Source organism: Bos mutus, chromosome 4 (genome assembly GCF_027580195.1).
Source record: "Bos mutus isolate GX-2022 chromosome 4, NWIPB_WYAK_1.1, whole genome shotgun sequence".
Classification (NCBI taxonomy): domain Eukaryota; kingdom Metazoa; phylum Chordata; class Mammalia; order Artiodactyla; family Bovidae; genus Bos; species Bos mutus.
In genome coordinates this window covers 12,135,259-12,146,189 of record NC_091620.1, presented here as the reverse complement: position 1 = coordinate 12,146,189, position 10,931 = coordinate 12,135,259, and the positions used below count along the sequence as shown (strand labels likewise).

Below are 10,931 nucleotides of genomic sequence, written 5' to 3'. Positions count from 1 at the left end.
CTGTCTCCTCCATCTGGGGCTTCCCAGGTGGCTCAGTGGTAAAGAACCCACCTGTCAACGCAGGGGACGTGGGTTCAACCCCTGGATCTGGGAGATTCCCCCTGGAGGAGGGCATGGCAACCCGCTCCAGTGTTCTTGCCTGGAGAATCCCATGGACAGAGGAGCCTGGTGGGCTGCAGTCCATGGGCTCACAAAGAGTCAGACAGAACTTAGCAACTCAGATGGTAAAGAGTCTGCCTGCAATGAGGGAGACCTGGGTTCGATCCCTGGAGAAGGAAATGGCTACCCACTCCAGTCTTCTTGCCTGGGAAATTCCATGAACAGATCCATGGACAGAGGAGCCTGGCGGGCTACAGTCCATGGGGTCACAGAGTCAGTCGACCCGACTGAGCAATTAAACATCTCCTCCTTCTCATCCTCAAGGGCTGTAGGTACAAAAGAGTCAACTACTAAGCCTTCTGGAAAACACTGTCTTTTATTTGTAGCTGTAGCCACAACCTGGCAGCACAGGGGCTGGGGCTGGGGGGTGTGGGGAACGTCCAGGCTGGCGAGCCCAGCCCAGCCTTCCAGAAGGTCGGATGTGGGCATCTCCTGGCCCTTAGCAAGCAGAGGACGGGGCTGCTCAGGGCAGGCTGAGGGCGTCGGTGCAGCAGTGCAAGCAGCAGTGCTCAGCCCGGTGCCCCTCAGGCGGGGTTACCTGGACGATGGTGGGTGGTCCCTGCAGGATTGGGGAGACTGGACCCCAGGGCTGGGACTCTGCAGCCCCGAGGCCACATAAGGGCACGAGGGAGACTGGGGTGGGGTTTGGTATGGAGGGAGGGGCTGGACGTCAAAAAATAACTGTGGGGAGGGTGAAGGGTATGTGGTCTCAACGTGAGCGGTCCGCTGATGGGGGAATGGGCTTGCGGTCAGAGAAGGGGGCCAGTCCTCACTCAGTCTAGGCTCTGGCGGTGTGGCATTTCCGGCAGAGCACGTGGCCATCCAAAGGGAAGCAGCCGTTGTCATCCGCCTCAATGGAGAGGGGCTTCCCACAGTCCTGGGAGGAGCAGAGAGAGTGCTAGCTCGAGGCTCCCCACCCACATGCCCCACCTCCATCTTTACATCGGGAGGCCAGACGCTTCACGGCTCAGCCCTGTTCTCTCTGCATTGGCCCATCCACAGCCCCCCCAACTCCTATCCCCACCTCTCTCACCCACAGTTTTGTGCCCGAGGACTCTCCCCCAGGATGGACAGTGGTTGCTTCCAGTGGGGCGTCTCCTACCTGCCTCACCTCTCTTCCAACTCCTTTAACGTTGCAGAGACCCCCAACCGCCCATGACAAAGCCGCACCCTTCCCTCCCGGTGGGTCGGCCCCCTTTCCTTGCTGTATCACTCAGTGACCTCACAAAGAACCCCACACCGCCATCCTGAAGCCAAGGACGCATCTTCGCGGGGCGGGTGTGGGCGCCTCCACTGCCCACCCTCAAAATTGCAGCACCCGGGTCCTGCAAGCCAGCACCGTCCACCGCCTGACCCGTGAGCAGCGTCCCACCAGCCTCCCATCCCTGAGGGGCTCGGGGCGGGGGTGCAGCCGACCTCGCACTTGTAGCACTTCATGTGGAAGTTCTTGTCCAGAGCAACCACGCGCACGGTCTCCTCGCGCCCAGGCTCCGGCATGATGGGCTCCGCGCACACAGAGCATCTGGGGGCGTATTGCCTGCGGGGCAGAAAGCCGGTGTGCGTCAGGACGGGGCGCCGGGCGCTGACCCCTGCCCACACGCAGGGAGATGAGACGGCAGGCTGCTTTGTACATCTCGCCCCCACAAGCCTCGGTGGAGGAGGCTCAAAAGAAAGGCCGAAGGCTGGCTGCTTATCGGAAGGTCCCACCTCTCCCCAGGAACCGCTGCCAAGTCCTTCCCCACCCCCACCACGCACACTGCAGCCCCTGCCCAAAGCACTCCCAGAGGACCCGATATCCGGGACCCCAATCCAGACCCCCGGCCCTCACTAACCCCTGTCACATGCGTGCCTTGGCCTGGTTCCTGGTTGGGGGGAGAGGGGGGTTGCACAGAAGGATACGAAGCCCTGGAAACCTACACCCCACTCACACTCGGAGGTGGGGGTCCGAGCTTGCAGCTTTCCCGTCCTTTGGTTCCATCATGGGAACCTTGCCGCTGGCCTCAGAAAGCAGCTACCATGTAAACACTGTTTCTAAGGGGAAACCCCGAGCTCCAAACAGCTGATCTCCAAAGGCAGAATGCAGCCTACGTGTGAAAAGAAGTCACTCGGGGGCCAGCGCTGAACGCAAGACCACACCCAAAAGAAAGCTCTGAGAGCTAGCCCCGGGCTGGGGAAGGGGATGAACCGGAGGGGAAGGCCAGAGGCCACTGGACAGCCAAGTCCAGATGAACCAGTCCCTGCTATCCACAGACAGGAGGTGGGGACAGCAAGCAAGCCCCAGAGATTGAAGAGCGGTCTTGGGGTTGGGGGCAGCCTGGCTCCCAGACAAACAAACCGTCACTGGCACCCAGAGAAAGGCCCGGAGGTGGGCGGGGGGTCCTCACTTGTGGTAGTCGGGGACACAGTGGGGCCGGTTGGCCTGGTCCACAATGAAGGAGGTGCCCTCCAGGGGGCAGGCGCAGACCACACAGGTGAAGCACTGCGGGTGGTAGGCCTTGCCTGTGGCCCTCAGCATGCGGTCAGTGATCGGCTGCCCACAGGTGCTGCACTTCTCCAGGGTGTCCTGCGGAGGGGGCGGGCAGCAGCTGGAGGCGGGCAGGGAACCGGCACCCCAGGGCCAGACATCTGCCCCGTGCCCGCCCCAACCCTGGCTGAGCCCCAGGTGCCGACTCCCCCTCCCCCGTACCCCCGACCCCGGGACTCACGGTGTAGCAGCCCTCACAGTATGGAGCCCCCTCCAGGCTGTAGAACTGCTGGCCTTGGAGCTGCTGCTCACACTGGCGGCAGGTGAAGCAGGTGATGTGGAAGAGCTGCCCAAGAGCGCGAACCGCGGGCTGCGAACGTGCCAGGGGCTGATGACACCGGCCACAGGACTCTGGGAAGGCCAGAGAGGATGGAGATGAAACAGGAGAAATGGCAAAAAAAAGAGCTTGCAAGGGGTCAGCTGGCATCAGACAGACAGGGCCGGGAGCTGCAGGCCTGGAAACGGCCCGGAAACGGAGGGGCCGTCCCTCCAGGCGGGGCGGTGGGCTCTCACCGTTGACGGGCACACTCTGCTTCTGAGGATGCTCCATGTCCTGCATCAGCTTCTGCGTCAGCTGCTCCAGCTCCTCCACCTCTTTCAGTGTCAGAGGCCCCGGGGCCCCAGCGGGGCGCACCTGAAATCCCAACACTTTCTTCATGCCCTCTCTCTCTCTCAAGGGTCACCACCCTCCAAGAACCCACCCCAGCTGCCTTCTCTGCTTTCTCCCCGAAAAGGATGAATCCCGCCCCCCGCCCTCTCTCCTGTTTTCCAGACACTCAGGACCCCCAAAAGCTCCTCAACTCCCCTCCCCGACCCCCCAGCACCACACAAATCAGGGGATGAAGACCCTGCCACCCGCTTTGCCCGAAGACACAGACAGGCCGGAACGACTGAGCGGACGGAGGCCACGCACACAGCAGCTCAGGTCACGGAAGCACCAAGCACGCCAGGCCACGCATCAACCCCACAGAGCATGCTGGGACACGGCCCCCACGGAGAGACCGGCGCACGGTGGCGGGTGCAGCCCACGCACACACACCTACCCGTCCCGCCGGCTGCCCGGCAGCCCCTGTCAGCGTGAGGGTACAACACAGCGGGAGTCAGGTTAAACCCCAGTGCCCAGCTCCCACACAGATGTCCCAGGGTCCCTCCCTCGAGGGGCATTCCTGGACCACCTGGCTGACCCCAGGCCCTCCCCAGAAGGCTTCAGAGAAGGGCCACTCTCCAGTGGCCCCTCTCCGGCCAGCCCGCCCCTCCTGTTCAGGGGGTCCTGAGACAGCTGCAGATTGGGGGTGGGGGTGAAGTTGGGGGGTCGGCAGTGCCAGTAACCCTGAGACATCCCAGGAGGAGGCCCCACGGGGGCTGTCCGACCTGTAACAGCATCTCCATGACATGGTCCCCCAGGAATGCTGCGTGGGTCTCCACTGCTAAATCCACCCAGGACTGCGGCCCCACCACTGAACGCTCTACCTGACAATGCCTTCAGTCCCTAACACGGAGAACCTCAAAGCCACCCAGTTCCCTCTTCCCGCGGTCACCTTGCCCCCAGCCCTGGCTCCACCACCCTCACACCTGTCTGCATCAAGAGCTGCATCCGCTGTAGACGTTCCAGCTCTCAGCCATTTTCCCCGGCCTCCTCCTGTCTTCAACTGACTGTGGGAGTCTCCTGCAAGCCCCTTCTTCTACGTGAGCTTCACCTTTTCCGCTCCCAATCTTCCCCTCCCAACATCTTGGGGACAGAGGAAGAGGACACAGCCAGCCCTTGCTCTCTGGTGCCACTTAGATGCCTCTTCCATTCTTTGGAAGTATCAGCTCCCCTTGGGTATCCATGCTCCTCCATGACACAATCCAGCCGCTATTTCCCCCTCTCTGCCTGCCATCACCGACGTCCCAGGTTCATCATGCATGGCACTCACGCCTCTTCAACTCCAACAGCTCCAAATGTCCCTCCGGCTCAGTCACCTTCCACGGTGGGACCCCTCGGACCTGAGATTTACTGGTTGCCACCTCCAAGACCCTGGGCTCGACCTCCCGACCATCACATCCTCCCCGTTTCCCATTCTCACCTCCTGAAGGAACCTGCTCGGAAAAGCCTTTGCGCCTCTGATTCCCAACCCTCTCCCACATGCCTTCTGCATCCGCTCCTTCCGTCTGGCCTCCCCGCAGGCCCGGTTCCCTTGACCATTGATTTCCACAAGGCGCTCACAGCCACCCTTGCCACCATTCGGCTACCGTTGCTTATCTAGTCCGATCTCAATCAACCCTGGGCCCAGGCCACCGCCTGCTTCCTGTTTCTGCCTCCCAGCTGCAGAAAGTAGGTGGGGAGACGACTGCAGAGGGAGTTCACCAAACACCGCAGGGCCCTCCGCACCCTCCATCCAGGCGCAGCTGGGTGGTATTTGGCTGCTGCGGGTTCCCAGTCTTGCTTGCCCCAGAGCAGCTGTTCCAAACCTTTCCATCGCCTCCAGCCCCCCGCGGCCTTGCCCCCTCGCTCTCAGATGACCTCACCTCCTACGTGACCCAGGAGCTGGAAGCCGGCCAGCCTGAGCTCCCTCATCACAAAAGCCTGCTTGAGGCCACTCCGTCCAAAGTCTCTAGGCTGGAAATGCCCCGAGGGTGGAGCTGGCACCAACAGTGCACCCAGCTCTCAGGGACCCCAACCTGTCTCTTCCACAGGCTTCTTCCTCCTGGTTCACACACACACACCTGAGCCTTCCTCCCCTAATGTCAACCCTACACACACACACGCACGCACGCACACACGTCTTCCCTCGGTGTTTCTCTGCCAACCTCTAAGAACAGGCTACTTGGGCAACTCCCAAGTTTCTCACCACCCCCTCAAAAGGACACAGCTTCTGAATCCTGAATCGTCCAATCCCTGGCCTTACTTTAGCCCTCACCCCCCTTGGAGCCCCACCGATGGGGCTCCTCGGCCACCATTCTCTTTCGGAGATGCCACCCTGATTCGTGACCCTCCTCCTCCTGTCATTCTTCTCGCTCTTCCCAGGTGCACAGGAGCATCACCCAGGTTCCTTCCCAGCCCTTCCGGTGTGAGCCGCCCCTGGGCTGCAGTTGTCACCGCCCACGACCAACCACGACCGCCGTGCGTTCACACACCTCGCCCTGGCCCTCTCCTGCCACCCGTCCCCCCATTTCTGACTGAATGACAGTTCCAGCTGAAAGGAGACCCTCCTGGAACCCGTTGCTCAACATGCTAACAGCCGGACCCTCCCCTTCCCGTCCACACCATTTCCCCTTCTGGACTTCTCTATTTTGTCAGCAACGCTGTCATTCCCCAACACATCCGGGCTTTTTTTTTTTGTTTAACTCCTCTCCCATCCTCTTCCAACTCCTTATCAGCCAGTAAGCCTGGAGGCACTTCCTTTATAAGAGCTCTCTGATCTGGGCCATATTTCTCATTTCTGCCAATGTTACCATCACCCAGGAGCGCACCCTCATGCGTCATTGACCTTTGCATCTAGTCCACACCTCTGCTGGAAAAACTTGCCCCAAAACCTCCAGACGCAGCCACACCTCTGCTCAGACAACACTCCTGCCTCTCCAGGACCCCCAGGCTTCCTGGGTGCACTATTTCGTCCTTGCTGCCCCCCACCAAATCCCCACCCACCTCTAAGTACAGCTCTAAAATTTCCCCCCAGGGGCCTTCCACGTTCTGTCCTCCAGACACCCCTGGTATATCTGTGCCCTTGAGTTTGCTCATGCTGTTCCCACTGGAATGCCCTTCCCTCTCCTCTCTGGATTCTAAAATCCTGCCATCATTAAAGGCATACCAGCACCCGATGCCTTTTCCTAATGTGCCAGCCTCCACACTGGCTCCCTGTTTGGAGTTCCTGTAACAACCAAATTCTGCAAAACTCATTGGCACTTGGCATCTCTTCCTACACTGTGCCTTGCACACACACACACACACACACACACACACACACACACACACAAAATCCATGCTGTCAGTTAACTTCATGGATGTTTGGACCAGGTATCTGGCAAGACACCTTAAACCCAGAAGATCAGTCTCCTGAACTGCAAGGCAGGAATGGTCAGACAGGAGTGATAACTTTTCTACCTTGAGCATTCATGTGCTTGATGCAGACCCCCAGCATCAGCTCTGGCTCAGGTAATCCTTATCACCTTTGTGAAGGTAGATAGCGAACAGAGGCTCAAAGTTCACCTAACTTGCCTGGGGTCTTGTGAGCGAGGAATGGTTACAGGTCCACTGACTCCCTTAGGCTCAAGCTCTCTGAGGTCTCTTTCCTCCCGAGTACAGAGCACAGTGCCTGGCACTGAGCAGTAGCTGGCTGCCTCAGCCAGTGTTTACCAGCGTTTATTGCCAGTGGCTCTTATCACCAGATGGGCCCTCGGGCAGGGAAAGCGTGTAGCAGAGCAGAGATTAACTCAAGAATCCAAGAAAGGGGAATATCTGAAGTTGGACCGCTGATGATCTCATCCCTCTCTTTAACTTTCTGGGGCAGGGCAGAGGGGAAGGTGCACAGAATCCTCCCCCTAACTCAGAGTCTGTGCTGCTCACCTCACTCCCAGTCAGGCCCCACCCAGCCTCAGACCCTGCCAGGCTCTTCCCCCACAAGCACTTTCTCCACCATCCCACCCTAGAGGCTGAAAACGATCTCACCACCCCTCACCCGACTCAGGCTCAGGATCCTGGACTTAGCCCAGCCTCCAGCCCCCAGGGCTCAGACCGGTCTTCCTGACTCCCTGGCCTCCAGCCCCTGGGGAATCAGCCCATTCTCCCTGCATCCCTCACCTGGCTTTGGTTTTGAGTCGGTGGGGGCACTGGGTGCTGCTTCTCCTGCACTTGGGGCTTCTCCTTCTGCTGAGCATAGGTAAAGCTTGGGGGCTGAGGGGAGCCGGTGCCAGTGGAAGAGGGAGCTTCAGGGGGCCCCAGCTTCTGATGGGGCTGCGACCCGGGTCCACCTGGGGCTCCAGGGCTGAACTTGGAAGCCACAGGGGTAAACTTGGGAGTCACCGGGGAAAACTTAGGGGCTGGAGATGGAGCTAGGGGCCCTCGAGGCTGGGTGGTGGCCAAAGGCACAGGCTGGGGAGGGGCCTGGGGTTTGGCCTGGGGCTGGGACTGGACATGGAACTGTGTCTGGCTCTGAGGTTGAGCCTGGGACACAGGCTGGGAGCTAGAAGGGGACTTCCAGGGAGGCAGGGGTGCGGTGCCCCCAGTTGAAGGCTTAGTATTGGACTTGGAAATGAATGGAGTGGTGACCGGCGGGGGTACATATCCAGATGACACCTGCGAAGGGAGGCAGAGGGAAGAAAAGTGCCTTAGAGGAGGCTGTGGCCCTCGGCGGGAGTTCCAGCCCCACGCCCTTCCTCCCTGGCCTGCCTTCCCTGCTCTCCAGCCCCTTACCCGGGCTTTGAAGGGATCGTTCTTGGTCATGTCATCCAGCAGCGAAGACAAGGAGTCGATCTCCAGATCAATACTGCTCACCTTCTCCCTGGGCTAGAGGGGCAGGGGTCAGAGAGCCCCATCCCAGTTCCCCACCGCCACCCCGCCATCCCGGAGGGCAGAGATGCCGCCAAAGTCGACGGAAAAGGACCCTCCTTCTTCTTCCCTGGGGATGTGACCGCTGAGGCTGCCCCTCCCGGGCCTCCGTACCTGCGATGGGAACTGGGTGGGAGCCTCGGGACCTCCCTCCTCCACTAGCGGGGGCGGTGGGGAAGGGAAGATCTCCTCCTCCAAAGGCGCGGGGGGAAACGGTTCGTCGATCGGGGGCGGCGGAGGTGGGAAGGCACCTCCCAGGGCGCCCTCGGCGTCGTCTGCCTCCCCGACCACCGGAGGAGGCGGTAAGGGAAAGTCTGGGATTGGAAGCAGACGGAGGGCGGTCAGCAGGGGCCCCCCGACCCTTCATCAAGTTCCCCTCCTTGAAGAAGCGGTTCTAACCCCTAACCTCTAACCCAAGAAGTCTCTCGAAGGTCCCGAAGCATACGGGAAAGAAAGTAAAGGGGGTGGGGGGCAGTGCTCGCAGGGCGCCCTGAGAGCCCCGGGTCGGGAAAGGAGGGGTGCTTCTCCCATTTCACTTCGGAAAACGGACCCAGAGGGGAACATTCGTGCCCCACATTCCCGCCTCCCACCCCCAGGCGAGGGGACTTGGAACTGTCCCAGGAGCCCTGGCTCCCAGCCACGAGCTCGGCGATGAGCTAAGAACATCTGCTCGGGACTGGGTGTCTGCGCCCAGCCCCCTCCGCCGCAACCTTTCCAGACATCCCCCGAATTCCCGAAACCCCTCCCCCCTTAGGCCGGCGCCCGCCGAGGTCCAGTCCCCAAGCTCGGCCACCTACCTTCTGGGGGCGGCGGGGGGATCTCGCCCACCCGGCCCATCTGTGCGCGCTGGGCCCCAGCGGCCGGAGGCGGCTCGCTGTCGCCGGGCCGGAAAGGATTCACTTTGGGCTTCGGGGCCACCACCGGGGCGAACTTCTTCTGCGGGGCGTAAAACACCGGAGCCGAGACGGAGATCGCGCGAGGCGGGCGGGGGGCCGCCATGGCCAGGCCGGGCTGCGGGGGGCGGGGGGTGCCGGGGTTACGCAGCGCCGAGCCGGGCTGAGGACCGAACCCCCCGCCCGCGGCGCCGCGGCCCGGCTCCCCTAGGCGCCCCGGCTCCCCGACCCCGTGGGCGGCCGCCGGGCGGCTCCCCGCGCCTCACCGCGGGCCGGAGCGTGCGCGCCGCGTCTGCCAGGGGCCGCCTCGCAGCCGAGTCCGCGGACTCTGCGTCCCGGTCCAGCCGGGCGGGGAGGGACGCAGGGAAGACGGAGGGAGGGAGAGGGCGGGGAGAGCGCGGCGCGCAGACCATACAAGGAGCGGCCCGGAGAGGGGGCGGGGAGAGACGGGGAGGCGGCCGCGGCGGGAAACTCCCCCAGGAAGGGGCCCTGCTCCGGCCCCCGAGCCGCGGGCTTCGCCTAGGTCCTCCCGCCCCCGCTCCCACCCCCCGCCCCGGCCACCTCCCCTCCAGGCGGGCACCACCGCCCCCGTCGCCCCGGCCGGGCACAGACCACCCCCTCCCCAAACACAGGCCTCTGATGTCATTTCCTGACTTGCCCTCCTTCCCCGCCCGACCCGCGGGTGCCGGAGATCTGACTCACCGTCCCTACTCCGGGCTAAGCCGGCGGAGGTCGGGCGGCTGCCCCAGAGGTGCCCAAGCGGCCCGGAGGTGCCTCCGCCCCGGCCCGGCCCCCTCCTCGCCCGGCCTGCCGTTACCTGCCACCTCCAGCTGTTCCTCCGCCTTCCCACCCAGCCGCCAGCCCTGCGCTCCAAATCCCCTCCGGCTCAGCCCAGACTGGCAGGACTGGGATGGGACTGGCCTTCTAGGTGGACGGGGAGAGGCGTTTTCCCTGCCTTCGTCCACCCCCCACCCCAGACCCCAGGCCCTCTGTGACCTGGGGAGGGGGGGGGAGGGGGCGGGTGAGTGCGCACCTCGGCGATCCTTTGGGGGATCCTAACTTCACATCCCGGGCAGCTACTTCAGGCTTCTAGGAATTCGCATCACCCGCGCCCCCGCCAGCGGATCGGAGTCCAGGGGGGCGAGGCAGGGCCGTGGAGGTAGGGGGAGCGGGGCGGATGCCCGGGCGGCCCCCGCACACTTGGTGCTGGGAGGACGGACGTGGACGCGGGCGACTCCTCTTCGCCGGTTCTTCAGCGCCCACCAGGACTGACCCTCTAGGAAGCTGCGCGAGGTTGGGGCGGCCCTCAGGGGATTCGCAGAATACGCTCGGTGGAGCCCCCCATTGGTCCGACGGGATTTCTCAGCCTTCTTGTGCCCCAGGTCCTAGGAAAGGGACAGACCTGGGTTCCTTCTTTTTTTTTTCAACTGAACGTGGAAACTTAACCAAATCGCCAACTGAATTCTACCACACTCACTACCTGCAAACGCGATTCGCCAGGCGCTTTGGCTTGCGAGTCCAGTGCCTCACCCTGGACTCTGTGTTCCCAGCCTTTACTGCCATCTAAGGCAGTCCCCGTTTGCACACGCTCCTCAGTATTTACAGTCCCTGGCCCTCCGAATTGGCTACACCCTACTGTCAGCCAGCCTCTGGGCTACACTCTAGAGATTGTCCAGACCCACCCCTTACATTTACTGGAGAAAACAGGCTGGGAACTTAAGACTTCGGCCCAGGGTCATGCCCAGTAGACAGCAAGAGATAGACTAGAACTGGGTCTCTTTGAGGGCTCTGATGTCTGATCTTATTTCTTACCCACTATATCCACGTG

The 10,931-nt window shown here is 62.2% G+C and overlaps 1 protein-coding gene across 2 annotated transcripts; it reads right to left on the bottom strand.

The window, feature by feature from the left end:
* Positions 1-456: 456 nt before the first annotated feature.
* Positions 457-10,329, bottom strand: ZYX (zyxin). Of its 2 annotated transcripts, none has more exons than XM_070369063.1 (10): positions 10,137-10,329; positions 9,008-9,221; positions 8,325-8,524; positions 8,076-8,168; positions 7,464-7,958; positions 3,197-3,317; positions 2,865-3,034; positions 2,544-2,722; positions 1,576-1,696; positions 457-1,036 (listed from the first exon to the last, which is right to left on the bottom strand). In XM_070369063.1, the coding sequence occupies exons 2-10, from the start codon at positions 9,207-9,209 to the stop codon at positions 938-940; spliced, it is 1,680 nt and encodes a 559-aa protein (XP_070225164.1). In that variant the 5' UTR covers positions 9,210-9,221; positions 10,137-10,329; the 3' UTR covers positions 457-937. The 2 variants fall into 2 exon arrangements, with proteins under 2 accessions (XP_070225164.1, XP_070225163.1); XM_070369062.1 differs by lacking the exon at positions 10,137-10,329 and adding an exon at positions 9,370-9,527.
* Positions 10,330-10,931: the final 602 nt, after the last annotated feature.